At 34.8% G+C, this 14,515-nt stretch overlaps 1 protein-coding gene across 1 annotated transcript; it reads right to left on the bottom strand.

The window, feature by feature from the left end:
• Nucleotides 1-405: 405 nt before the first annotated feature.
• LOC122025484 (GEM-like protein 1) lies at nucleotides 406-13,644 on the bottom strand. The gene is made up of 4 exons (XM_042584297.1): nucleotides 13,200-13,644; nucleotides 13,018-13,119; nucleotides 10,749-11,023; nucleotides 406-951 (listed from the first exon to the last, which is right to left on the bottom strand). The coding sequence occupies exons 1-4, from the start codon at nucleotides 13,411-13,413 to the stop codon at nucleotides 745-747; spliced, it is 798 nt and encodes a 265-aa protein (XP_042440231.1). The 5' UTR covers nucleotides 13,414-13,644; the 3' UTR covers nucleotides 406-744.
• Between the last annotated feature and the right edge of the window lie 871 nt (nucleotides 13,645-14,515).

The following is a 14,515-nucleotide window of genomic DNA, read 5'->3' as shown; positions in this document are numbered from 1 at the left end:
TTTAGCAAGGAACAGTGAACAGCTGAAGGACACTAATATACATTGACTTAACACTCACTAAGATAATTGTTTGTTTCACTTGGCAGAGAACATTAGTAAGTTTAATGCCAATTAATGCGGAATTAAAATAAAACAAGAACAAACTATTTTATGCCACTGAATTCAGAATTTAGTTGAAGCCACAATCAAAATTTGATGACCACAGAAGTCAAGAAGTTCCAGGAGGGGATACTTGCTGCTCCTAAAATAATTATTTTTCAAATAATCTGAAATGTGTCTCTTTAAAAAACTGAAGTCTCTCAACTGCTTGATCTTTCTTCCTTTTCAAGTATTGATACTGACCACATACACAATATATGGGAGAGGCCATGAGAAAAACAAACTATCATAAGAACAAAAGGCAACTATCACACAGTGACTTGGGTATTTCTAACTGTGTATATCAAGAAATATTTATTGATTTATATTCTAGAGTGAAATCGAATGAATAAAATTAGATAATACTTGTGTCCAAATCAAACTCGAGCTGTAGATTATTATTTGGTAACACCTGCCTGAAGAGTACAGATAGAGGAAGGCTCTACCTGTGTTAGTTTTTGAAGTACATAATTCCAGTAGATGAACCTCAATTATTAATTGGCACATAAGCTTATTGGGTTCAAGATGTAAATAGTACTTGACTTATAATTAAGTTACGAAATTTGTACAGGGTCATTACTATTTTCCATATTCTTACAGTGCTGCCTAATGGTAGGAGTTGTGCCTCTGAGTAATATGGGGACTCTGGTGCAAAGCCTCCTGAAGATGCTTGAGAACTTTGTCATAAGAAATAAATCCCATGAACCAGAATTCGTGGCTGTCGTTGGTGACAATTTGAATGTATTTCTCTAAAGGGTTGCTTTTGTGAGTAGAAGGGTTGACAGCCTTCAGCTGATCCAGAGGAAGAAGTACCTGCTAATTGTTAGTTAGAAGAATTATACATGATTTGATTTGTAAAGAAGCATAAAATAAGAGAGAAGTGTGACTGATCAATTTATGTAATAAGTAAAAAAAACAAATCTTCATGTTCTGATGGCATCTTCAAGTCATTGATAATTTAGTTACTGGATGACTATATAAAGAAAAATGGTGAGAGTACATTAAAAAAAACACATATCCTCATTTGTATCAGTCATCTCAGTTCAGTAGAGATGACTGCTGCTATCCAAGACAATAACTTGTCTTGTGACATATCCTCATTTGTATCATAGTCATCTCAGTTCAGCAGAGATGACTGCAACTATCCAAGACAATCACTTGTCCTGTGACATGATAGGATCAGCTGTAATTTTCATTTCTAAAAATCAAAATCAAGATGAATATATTTTCATAAAATTAAGATGATCTAAAGTGGGGAAAAATCAATGGTTCCTTCAAAATTATCATCATGATGGTTTATTTATTGTCTAGAATGCATGGCAGGCGTATGACGAACCTCAAATTCCTGTAATCTTCTCTACTGCTTTCCCACTTTACATGATAACTTCAGAGTGGACAAAACAGTCATGGATATTGAATTGTGAATGTTCCAAAATGACAACCACATCACAGGACATTGTTTTTCATTTCATTTTTATGATAAAGTGGTGGGTCTTGAATTTTATCTTAAGATGTAGATCAATGTGGTGTCCCTAAAAACGTTATTGCACATCCATGAGGAAGTATGCCAGGCAAACCTTAGGATTGTGCTTCCATGATGGAGGCAAACCAGGGACCATTACAGTACTAAACAAAATAAAAAATAACTATCAATTATTACATATCTCGTTCTTTGTCTGTGTTCCTTCCTGATACCAAAAACCAATAGAAGAGCTTGCTGATACCAAACACCAAACAAGAGTTTGTGATGGTAGGCAAGCTAAAAAGGTACATAATAAGAAATCTTTGATATACAATCAAACGATGAGCCCAGGAGTAGTGCAATAGAATTTTTTCCCCCCAGCAGATGAATATTTCTATTATGGGTTCATTCTGTGGTGTTTCATAAAAGAATAAGGAATTTGGGAATTAGGTACAGGAAAATACAACCAAGTGGGTCACTATCTTGTAAGATGTTATAAAATAAGAGTAAAAGAACCCAACAGTAGAAATAAAAAGTTATTCATTTTCTTATATGGACTTGCTTTTGGGATAGAGAACCCTGTGAACAAGTTGTCAACCTCATTCTAGTCAACTAAATTTTTCAAAACTTATTTTGTTGGAATGATGATACCATAATATCAGCAATTCAGCTCAAGTATTTACTCTCATATGTCTTTTACTGTCAGACATCACTAGAGTTCCTCGGCCAGCATTATGTTTACATTCTCAGTGCAACTTCACTTGTTGAATTGGTTGATTTTCTAAACCACAGTAGGGCAAGCAAATCCAAAGTAGCTGAGATTCCAACATGATAATGATCAATTAGTCCCACACACAACCCATATGAAGCACCCTAAACAAACTGAAGCTTGCATGTATAGACATGCCCTGTACATACGCTGATTTTTCTACAACGCTGATGTTCCCACAACTAGGCTATCCCTGGTTAATGGCTTAGTTTGTGATCTTATTATAGATTACCTGTATTTTTCCTCAAAGATAAGATAGAAATCATTGGATATATACAAACAATTGACAGAACAGTATCAATGCATTTGTTGTGTTATTGCTATGTTGTTAATTTTTATTCTGATGTAGATGAGCAAAGCTCAGCCCACAATGCTTAGCCGACCACTTGGAATGCTCCATCTAGTTATAAACAAGCAACAAAAGATTCTCCCTTATTCACTCAATCCCTTTGCTAGCAGATCTTAGCATGCCCAACACCCATGAACACAATGTAGGCAGAAACCCATTGATCCAAGCTCTGGGCATGACCACACTAATGAGGGAAATCTACATCTATCCGTATCTACATCATTTTCCACTAACAAAGGTCCTATGTCAGAGCACAGCCACCAACTAGTGCAACAACCTACATGAGCTTCCAAATGATACATGAGCAAAAATATTAGCTAACCAATTGGAAGGATGCACCATCTACTTTCAAATCTTTAGGTCTTGCATGTGGCCACGTGGGACTAAGCAACCATCTCCAACTTACCCTTGTTAGGATGTATACTAAAAGGCTAACTTTTTGTATGAACATTTATTTTAAAATGAGAATCACATTGGTCAAATGTCTGCATTTAGTAAAATGCAGTTGTCCATTTAATTTATATTGTAGATAACATGGTGTGTGGTGTCACACAGAAGATCATGTTATCAGTTCCTTATAAATTGTAAATAGTAGCTCACAACCAAGATGGATTGGGGCAAACCATTGGAATGGTTGTAAAGTAATTTGATACTAGTTTATCTTGACTATAAAATTACACTAGTACACTATGTGTGTATTGAGCAGGATCATTTGAGGTTCTTCTTTTTATACTGACTGCATAAAAGAACATAACCTCTATTATTATGATGTGCGTACTCTTAATCCCGATATAATAACAAGTACATATACTTAGTATTTATTTCTTTGATTTATCAATGGGTGGGATTTATTCATTAAATCAATAGGCCCGATAAGTTGGGAAATAATATTATTTATATGGTGTGTTGTTGATTATAGAAGGAAACTGTGTCCTAATTATCTAGGTTGATGATGTCCCCTTAAGGAGCTCATAAGGATTGTCATGTAAACCCTGCAGATGAACTTAGTCCGACATGACAATAAAATTGAGTGGTACTACTCTTGGAGCTAGATATTAATTAAGTGAGTTGCCAGTAACTCATTTAATTAATTGACATTCGATATCTTAAACATAGGGAGATTAATGCACTCATGATAAGAAAGAGCTCATAATGTAATATGGTATTGGTGTGACAGTTCAATAATAACTCTTTAGTGGTATGAGTTATTATTGATGAACTTGAGTTGGATGTTCGGGTCGAACACAGGAAGCTCAAGCTCATCAAGAGGCCAAAATCAATTCCTCCTCGGTCCCTGCCGCAGCCCCTATAAAACCTCGCGTTCACCCGTTTTGATTTTCCTTCTTACCCGAATAAGGGGTCGGCCACATCCTTGCTTGGTGCCCAAGCAAGAGGGAGACCAAGCCCTCTTGGTGCCCAAGATGTGGGTCGGCCAAGCCATGCTTGGTGCCCAAGCATGGGGTCGGCCATACAAGAAGAGAAAAGGAAGTTTTGTTGAAAACAAAATTTTGTTAAAATCTTTCCTTTTATAGCTTTCTACAATGGATTAAAAGAAAGATTTTAATTTTGTTAAAATCTTTCCTTTTTGTAATTATCTACAATAGTTAAAAGAGAGATTTTAATTTTGTTAAAATCTTTCCTTTTTTGTAGTTATCTATAATGGTTAAAAGAGAGATTTTAATTTTGTTAAAATCTTTCCTTTTTTGTAGTTATCTATAATGGTTAAAAGAGAGATTTTAATTTTGTTAAAATCTTTCCTTTTTTGTAACCAACCATTATTGGAATAAAAGGAAGATTTTGCTTAAAACAAAATTTTGTTATAATCTTTCCTTTTATAGCTATTTACAATAGTTTAAAAGAAAGATTTTAATTTTTGTTAAAATCTCTTCCTTTTTTGTAACCATCTACAATAGCAAATAAAAGGAAATTTTATTAAAAACTTTCCTTATTAGCCGCTAGCAAAGATTATAAATGAGGAGGGGATGCTCTCTAAACACAACCTAAGGCTCCTCTTCTAATTTATTGTGGCCGACTCTTCATAAGGGCCGACGGCACATGGAGAAGGACCTTCACCTTGTGGCCGGTTGCTTGGAGGAGAAGAAGAAGGAGGAGGAGGAAGCCTCTTCACTTTGTATTCTTTGGTGGCGAAAGCTTGGAAAAGAAGGAGAAGGTCGGGTGTCTTCGTCTTGGTAGATTGTCACCCACACGACATCCAAGAAGAGGAGAGGAATACAACAGAAGATCAAGAGGTCTTTAAGATACAAAGAAAGGTATAACTAGTTAATTGTTTCCGTGATGTATTAGTTTAGTTTTTCTTTGTATGGATCCTGAAATACCAACACAAGAGGCTAGCAATTTTGTGTTTCGATTTTGTGTATCGATTTTATATTTCAATCTTATGCTTCGATTGAGGTCTCTTTAGTTAAATCTGGAAGTCAATCCTTGAAATAGATATTTAATCAACTTCTGTAATATGGTTTAACTTCTGAAGAACACATGAGTTGAACTTGGAGTAAAAATATTAAGCTTCGCTTCCAATCCAAGTTTAACTTATGAAAAACACATGATTTGAACTTGGAGTAAAAATGTTAAGTTTCGTTTCCAATCCAAGTTTAAGAACATATGGGTTGCTAGGAAAAGTTCTATGCTTGTATAAATTTTTATACAGGGAAAACAGAACGGTATTCCAAGTAGCACCCAACAATTTGTATCAGAGCTAGTTTTCTGCCTCTGTGTGTTTGGTTTTCAGTTAAATTATGCACTTTTCATACATAAATTTAGACAGGATAATAGTAGGATGTGCAAGTAGATTAACTCTGTGGTTGCAGGCATCCTAGTTCCAACTATTATGGTCCTATTGTATTTGTGTGTGATTGGACCCTCGGGCATGTCGAGGGCATTTTATGTGTGTGTATGATTGTAATTATTAAATACAGCAGGAGCTGTATTAGTTTTTAGGATTTTACATTCTGTTCGATCTAGATTACATGTACATTCCCTTGTGGAATATAAGATCGATAAATGTAAAATTTTATTTTATCGCGGATTGTATCCTTGTGAGGCGTGGTGCTATTTGAGGACCAGAGGCGCAGCAGAAAAGGAAGCTAGATAGACGCGACGACATGACCCGTTGGCAGCGGCTAGGGTTAGCGGCATATGAAGAATAGTTATGGATGAGGCCATAATAATTGGAAAATTATTTTTCATTTTTATTGCCTTTTATGTTGTTTGTATGTGTTGTGTGTGTGTGCATGTTAAAATTCCTCGTTTTAAATAACTAAGTGGGAGAGGAATTATATAAATTCCACGGTCTCCATTACTGGTTTGTAAGTGATACATTCAAACTTGCGCGTTGGCTTTGAGTGCCTCCCTCCACATCGAATGAGTTTGTTTGCGGATCACTAGATCAAACTTCCTTTATGGAAGATTATAGAAAATTATTTAGGTTTGTATGATCTTCTCCATCTGAAGGGGCACAATCTTATTTTATGGACTAAATATCAAGTAATGGTATACACTTAGGCACATTTAATAGTATCCTTCCCATCGGAGTCACTGCTATTATTGGTGACCGAAGAAAAACCAACTATTAATTTTATTTGTCATAAAGTTAGGTTGACAAGATAATAAAATTAATGGGTAAAACCCCCTCTTACAAATGGTTATCGTGGCATACAAAATTCACGGTGTTTTGAGGTGTTGGTGAATTTAAATGATATTGTTTGAGGAATCAATATTATTTTAAATTCTAAAGTTTTGACCAAATATTTTGTGATTCTTAGAATTTCAAATGACTTTCAATCCTCTTGCTGATATATTGAAAGAGAATAAATTTGCTGGTCCCAATTACATTGATTGGAAACAAAACTTGGACTGTCCTCGCAAAAGTAAGAACAATAGAGATGTATCTTATTCATTAGTTGTTGAAACATGTTTAGCGGTATTATCTACTGGTACCTGGTGTGTAGATACGGGAGTCACTGATCATTCTGCAATTTATTGCAGAGGTTCCAAGAAACCCGACAACTATATGAAGAGGAAATCACCATCTACATAGGCAATGCTACAAAAGTGGCGACTATTGTAGTGGGAGATGTTTATTTATCCTTTGATAGGAACAAAATATTGATTTTGAGAAATTGTCTTTATGTACCAAGTTTTAGAAAGAATTTGATTTCAGTTTCCAAATTATTTATGGATGGATATTCTGTTTCTTTTGATAATAAAGTAGTTGTCAAGAAAAATAGGGTAGCTATCTATTCTGGTACATTGATTGGCAATTTGTATACTCTAAATCCAATAACTCCCACGATGTAACAAATAGAAATTAATAACACATCTTCTAATTCAAATAAGAGAAAGTAGCCTTCGGAAATGAACTAAACATATCTTTGACATCTAAGGCTAGGTCATATTAACTTGAGTAGGATTCAAAAGTTAATAGCCGATGGACTTTTGGGTTCATTGGTGATGGAAAACTTTCCAACCTGTGAGTCTTGCTTGGAAGAAAAAATGACCAAGAGACCTTTTAAGGCTAAGGGGTATAGAGCCAAAGATGTGTTGGAATTGGTTCATTCTGATTTGTGTGAGCCTATGACTATCCAGGCAAGAGTTGGTTTCGAATATTTTGTCTCTTTTATAGACGACTATTCGAGATACGGGTATATTTACTTGATGCGCCGCAAGTCTGAGTGCTTTGATAAGTTCAAAGAATACAAGGTTGATGTGAAGAAATGTCATAGTAAAAATATCAAGACACTACGGTCTGATCGTGGTGGCGAGTACCTCTTAGGAGAGTTTAGGAGTTGCTTATCAGAGGTCGGGATTCAATCCCAACTGTCTGCACCTGGTACACCCCAACAGAATGGTGTGGCAGAACGAAAGAATATGACTCTTATGGAAATGGTTAGATCAATGATGAGTTATTCAGAATTACCAAATTCGTTTTGGGGATATCTTCTGAAAACAGCAGTGTACATTCTGAACATTGTACCATCTAAGTCAGTACCCTTTACTCCCATAGAATTGTGGAATGGGCGAAAGCCTAGTCTGAAGCATATTTGGATTTGGGGTAGTCCAGCACATGTGCTGAAGGGAGACAATAAGTTGGAATCACGTACAGAAGTTCGCTTGTTTATGGGTTATCCTAAAGGAATGAAAGGTGGTTTATTTTATAGTCCTAAAGATCAGAAGGTCATTGTTAGCACTAATGCCCGATTTTTAGAAGAGGACTATGTAATGAACCACAAGCCCATGAGTAAAATTATTCTTGAAGAAATAAAAGAAGACACGTCTATTTAGTACCAACGGTACAAGATGAGATACCACAAAAAACTGCAACACGTGTCACAAATGATGCACAATTACAAGCAGTGTCACGTCGTAGTGGGAGGGTTGTTCGGCAACCTAATAGATTCATGTTTTTGGGAGAGTCTTCGGACTTGATCCTTGGTGAACATGAACCTGATCCCTGCACATATGATGAAGCACACCAAGATAAAGATTCAGCATCGGTCTATCTATGGACTGAAGCAAGCTTCGAGATCTTGGAACATCCGGTTTAATCTTATGGATTTATTCAATGTCCAGATGAGTCTTGTGTATACAAAAAAAGTGACGAAAACGTGGTGGCATAGTTTATAGAATCGCGATCCTACGCAAAATCAATTTAAGGTCAGGATCGGATCGGTCAGGATCGGATCGTAGAATCATACAAACCTACCAAAAACCCTTAAAATCTTGTCATGCATGATTAATAATTAGAAAAAATACATAAAAACTCATTTACATATAAATAAATAACTAATTTTGTATATATATGCAATCATTTACACTCAACACCTCAAATTACATTACTACATGTACAAATTTAAATTAACTTGTAATTCAACTATCATTTTCGCATAGTAATAATATTTATATTTTCATATCATAAAATGAAAGAAAATAAAATTTCTATTAACACAATAATAATAACACATTAATGTCAAAAATATTTCCTTGGTTTATAAGATAATTCAATTTAAAGGCCAACAAAACACCTAACATATATAACATAAGCTATTGAAACGCCGGAAATAATCTTCTAAAACTGGTTGATGTCACATAATACTAGACAATAGACATCCAAAAACTCATTATTTTGGAGAAAAGAAATGACAAAATATTATTGATAAAAACTAACTCAAAAATAATTAAACATATGTTTAAATAATTTAAAACCCTAATAAGATGAAAAGCAGATAATAAAAAAAAAGATAAAATCTTCTAGACATCCGAAAAGGATTTAAATGACATTTTTTGGGTTTGAAATAGGGTGGTTAAGGATAAACTTTGAAAATTATTAAAGATCTCTGAAAGAGCTTTAATTTGATATATTATAGGCATCGTGGTTCAATCCGAGTCAAAAGTTATGACCTCTCAAAGCTTCCACCGATCCTGCTCCGATTCTACTCCGATCCTGTTCTGATCCTACCGATTCTGTTTCGATCCTACCGATTCTACCGATCCTGCTGCGATCCTACTGCAAAAATCGATTCTGCACGATCCTGGATCGATTTTGAGTATCCGGATCGTAGGATCGTACGATCCGGATCGCGATTTTGCAAACTATGGTTGGTCCTCTAATAATATGATGCTCAGGACACTTTTTAAATCTTTATTTACTTGATTTGTTTACTTTCAGAAATTATAACAATAGCAATTTGGTACGATCCTATGATCCGGATCGCGATTTTACAAACTATGGTTGGTCTTGTAATAATATGATGCTCGGGACACTTTTTAAATCTTTATTTACTTGATTTGTTTACTTTCAGAAATTATAACAATAGCAATTTGATAAACCTCCAAATGATTTTAGGTTCATTTTACTTCTTTAATCCTTATTTGCAAGACTTGCTTACTTTTTAAAAATTTTAAAAATAGCAATTTGATAAACCTGAGTTATCTTCCTTTTACCTCAGTCTATTGCACGCTATATTCTACACGTTATTTCAACGATAAGTTCACTCAAAAGTTTTGCTCTTTAGATCTTCATCCTATTTCCTTTATCATCTCTCTTCATCCTCTCTTTGTCAATTCATGATCCAACGTCAGTCGGTCCCCTCGGGGTAGTGCGATGGTTAAGACATGGGGTGTTGCCACATGAGGTCTTGGGGTTGAAACTCGGCGTGACCGAGCATAACCTCCCCCATGTCTTGGCCATTTGCACTAATGGCTAGCAGCCACCCGTGATTTACCTCCTCCGTGTTGGCCTAGGGACGGGTTGGCGGGGGCGCGGGGGGCGAGCAAATCGCCTTTTGCCACATGATCCAACGTCAGTCCCTTTGGATGGATCTAGTGGCTAGCGCATGAGGTGTTGCCACCATGAGGTCTGGGATTCGAATCTCGGCAAAGCCGAGATAAATACCTCCCTTATGTGTTAGTCACTTCCAAAGGCAAGTAGCCGTCCGTGATTTACCTCCTCCGTGTTGGCCCTGGGACGGATTGACGGGGGTGCTGAGGACGAGCGTATTCGTCTTTTGCCACCATGATCCAACGTCAAATACATTATTAGCTGTGTGATAATCAAAGTTCAAAGATATCATCAGGTGTGTATGTTGATTTGAAGTCAAATGAGATTGTTGCCTGCATGTTGTCCAAAGTTTTGTTTTGCCGACGTGAAAGTATTATCATTCAGGGTTCATCATTATCGTGTCTAGTCATGTGTTGCTTATGAGAGATTTCCTTGTTTATGTTTCAAGCTTAGCATAGATGCTTGCGGAACAATGTTAAGACTATTAAAGTTAATCGATTATTAGGTTTAGCAAATTTAGTCCCACAATGGTGCTTCTAGATTTAGGGTTTTATCATGTCTTATACACTTATAATTTTTATCCCATAATGAATGCCACATAATATCTTCCTTTCAAAGAAACTTAACAGATGCATACTTATTGTGCTTATTGTATATTATGCGAAAAGAACAATGCATGAATGAAACAATCCAAATACACAGTAGCAAGAAAGAAGGGAAACTAAATATATACCTTATAATATGCCCACTGTTGCTGCCCATTATAAGAATCATAACAAAGAGGATGATCGCTACAAAATGCAACCCTAGCTGTAGATATATATAACATTCCTATCACTGGACCTGTTGAAGTAGAAAGATAACAAGCATATACTTTCCAAAGCTGTTCTCCTGGAAAACATCCAAATGTTTGTTGGAAAACTTTGTCACTTCCACCTTCTGCAAAAACTTTGGTTGCTTGGGAAAGCCTAGTCAAGGCAGCATCTGTGATGTTAGGACTTGTTTTAACTGCCAAGAGCAAAGGAAGTAGGAAGATCAATCTTCTATCCACATATTAAAGAAACGTGTATTGAACTTTCCAGATCAATTTAAAACTGCAATAAATAGTAGGCTAAGTGACTAATCTTGGATGCCACATTTCTGTTGTAATACCTCAAAATGGGTTATCTTAAGCTTGAAAGATGGTGCTTCAAAATGTCGACACAATAGATATATGCTACACTCTAGAATTAACAAGATAAATGTACAACCCATCTTGAATATCAGTTGAAGCTAGAGGTAGAAATAAACTTTGAGGTGGTCAGACATTGTTCTACATATTGCTTCAAGTAAGAAACATTAATCAAGCCATGATGGTTAAGTTTTGATATCTTATTAAAAACTTTTGCATGTTAGGACATAGTACTAACTTCATAAATGTTGTGTAATATCTAGGGCAGGTTATAAACTTTTCTCTTTATAAAAATTTATAATAAGTTAGAAATATATGATCAAACCTAACTTACCAGTACCATACTGAATATGAAAGTTGATCCTAAAGTAAGATTTTTAAAGCTGAGTCTTGAGAGAAATTACGTGAAAATTATAGAAAAGAAAGGTGTTAATATAGCATAAATTGAAACAATTAAGAAGAGTACATAATGAAAATAATGAAGACTTCAAGTAGATTAACCGAAGCATTTCGTATAAAGATACGATTATGTAAAAGATCAGCTCGAAGTGTATATATTTTTACATAGATGACTCACTGACACATCCAATACATGTTACCATGATGCATATTATTTGCAAATAACATTATTTTGATCAATAATACAAATAAAGGAGTAAATGTTAAACTCAAATCTTGGTGGGAAACAAGTAAAAGATTTTAGGGTTAGTAAAATAAAGACAAAATATATAAAATTTAAGTTTAGTACTATTAAATATAATATCACAATTGTTAAGATAGAAAATGTCGAGTTATTTATAACTAAGAGCCTTTTGCAAAAGGACAGAGGAGTTGATTAAGATATTTTACATAGGATACAAGTAGAATGGTTGAAATGGAAGAGGATACCAGGTGTTCTTTGTAATTGGAAGGTACCTTCAAAGCTTAAAAGAAATTTTTACAAAACAATGGTTGGACATGTTATGTTATATGGGGTTGGATGTGGGATATGAATCGAGCACGCTAATAAAAGATGAGAGTCATAAAAATAAGGATGCTAAGGTAATTATGCGATGATAAGAAATGAGAGCATTAAATAGAAAGTCGAGATTATGTCTATTAGGAAAACTCTAAGAGACATATTAAAATGGTATGAACATGTACTTAAGCAACCAATAAATGTCCTAGTTAAGTGATGAGAGACCGTAACAAATACGCATTAAATGGGGAAGAGGAAGACCAAAGAAAACTTAATTAGCAATGATAAATATAGATAAGGATATAGTAGGGGATCAAGCTTAATATTGTGGAAAGATCTATATAGCCGATCTCATTTAGTCGAATAAAGGCTTGATTGTTATTGTGATTGTTGTTGTAAACAAAAAAAAATGATTAACCAGGCTAGATAATGTCGAGCCTGGGGTGCAAATACGCCGTACCTGGAAATCGAACTGTGCGTATCTAGGAGACAACTAAGCGCTCTTACCACTGTACCATACCTAATATGATGGTTGTCATATTTAAATTATGCATAATATTTATGAATGGAGACATTACTTTCAAACTAGATTATCATCACGTAAGTTCAGCTACACCAAGTTTTGTAATTTAAAACAGTTTTTTTCTGAATTAATCCAGTAACTCGATGATAAATAATAATTACATATGATTATACATGTCAATATAAATTTTATAGTTTTGCTTAACTGCTCACTGCTCATTGCTCAACAAGGAGGAAGAGAAAGTTAATCCTAGAATTTGTGTACAGGCACATTATGCAAAATGGTGGCTTTGGATGACACTGCTCTAATATGCAGAAAAAAAAGGATTTCTCTATGGAAAAGAAGCATACGGTGCTGCCAGACGTTTCCTGCAATTATGGCAGCCTTCCTGGTGTTGTCTTCCAATTTCCTTCCGCATCGATCCAGCACCATTAAGATCCTCTCAGTTGTGCCTGGAAAACATGATCAAAACAAAATAAAAACCAAAATTTTATTTAAAAAAAAAAAAAGTGGTTGACAAATTTATACAAACTCTTGGTAGGAACAGAGGAAGCGTTCACATAAGGGTTCGAAGGAGAAAGGCCCAAGTGGAGATTGTTTCCCGGCCGACTATTGGAAGCACCAGGGATGGTATTGCTAGGGTAGTGCGAGGCAGGGGTTGTATCGTAACTGATGGGTACCCATCCAACGGCTGCTTGCCCATTGGGAGGAGCAGCGCTGTGCGGAGAAACTGGAGTTATCATCATGCAGTCCGGGTGGCGCGGCCTGCTGGCTCCCGAGGTTGCGCTAGTCCTTCGATGCGCCAAGTGGAAGAAGGATGGCGCCGTTTATACTTGAGCGACAAGGCTGGATAGGAAGGTCTTCAATGGACATGGATGAGAATGGACAGAGGAGAACCTGATTCGGTGCACTTGCGGAAGAGCAATCGGAGAGCATAAGAGATGCTGTTCGGCGTTGTGCCTACGCAAAATCGGTTTTGTGCCCAGGGAGGGGACCGAGTAATCCGACTCGAAATAGTTTGGTTTGATTTGATTTAATTTATAATTAGTGTTTATAAAAATAAAAAATATGAATATATTTAAGTATCTTTTTTTATATCAGGGTATAAAAAAGTTCTCGTAGTTCGGTAGTTCATATATATATATATTTTTTTACTTCGTCTTTTAAAAATTATATTCCTTTTATTATTTTTATAATTTTCGTTCAATCATAACGTTTAAATTTTAAAAAAGCCAAAAGCCAAAATTTTAATTTAGAGATGATAAGATACTTTCAGTAGTAAATTATAGAATAAGACCACTTGATCTTGCACTTGTACCAATAATATTTTTTATGCAACATTAACATTGTTATAATTTAGTATGAAAAAGCATATGTATTAGACAAATTATATCTTTTTATTAATTTTGTATGTTTGGAATATAAATAATTTTATTATTGAACAAATTAAATTCTTTAGTAAATTATTGATCTATGTAAATTTAATATTTTGTAGAATATAAAATAGAATAAAATTGATGAGTAGCCTATAAAGAATTAAATGGGATTAACAAATTTAATGAGTTAATTATGAAATAACAGAAAAGTATAATAGTCTCATATTCAAAACTTTGAAACAAATGAGTTAATTTATATTAAATTTCATCATTAATGCTATTAAAATGTTATAAATACTATTAAATGGGATAAGTAAAACAACTATTTTTAAAAACATTAATAAATCAATTATCACTAAAAAAAACCTTGATTTAGAAACTAAATTTAGGGACGAAAATTTTCATTTCAAATCTACAACAAATTTTACAATAAAATAATAAATTGTCGCTAATTTGCAATGAAATTAGCAAT

This window comes from Zingiber officinale, chromosome 9B, assembly GCF_018446385.1.
Source record: "Zingiber officinale cultivar Zhangliang chromosome 9B, Zo_v1.1, whole genome shotgun sequence".
NCBI classification, from domain to species: Eukaryota; Viridiplantae; Streptophyta; class Magnoliopsida; order Zingiberales; family Zingiberaceae; genus Zingiber; species Zingiber officinale.
The sequence above is the reverse complement of the archived record's forward strand: the minus strand, read 5'-3'. Positions and strand labels throughout refer to the sequence as shown.

Coding starts and splice junctions, on each gene's coding strand:
- LOC122025484 (XM_042584297.1), bottom strand. CDS start 13,413: ATGATGATAACTCCAGTTTCTCCGCACAGCGCTGCTCCTCCCAATGGG. Junction 11,024..13,017: donor AGGAAACGTCTGGCAGCACC/GTATGCTTCTTT, acceptor TGCTCTTGGCAG/TTAAAACAAGTCCTAACATC. Junction 952..10,748: donor AACAGTGGGCATATTATAAG/GTATATATTTAG, acceptor AACAATTAGCAG/GTACTTCTTCCTCTGGATCA.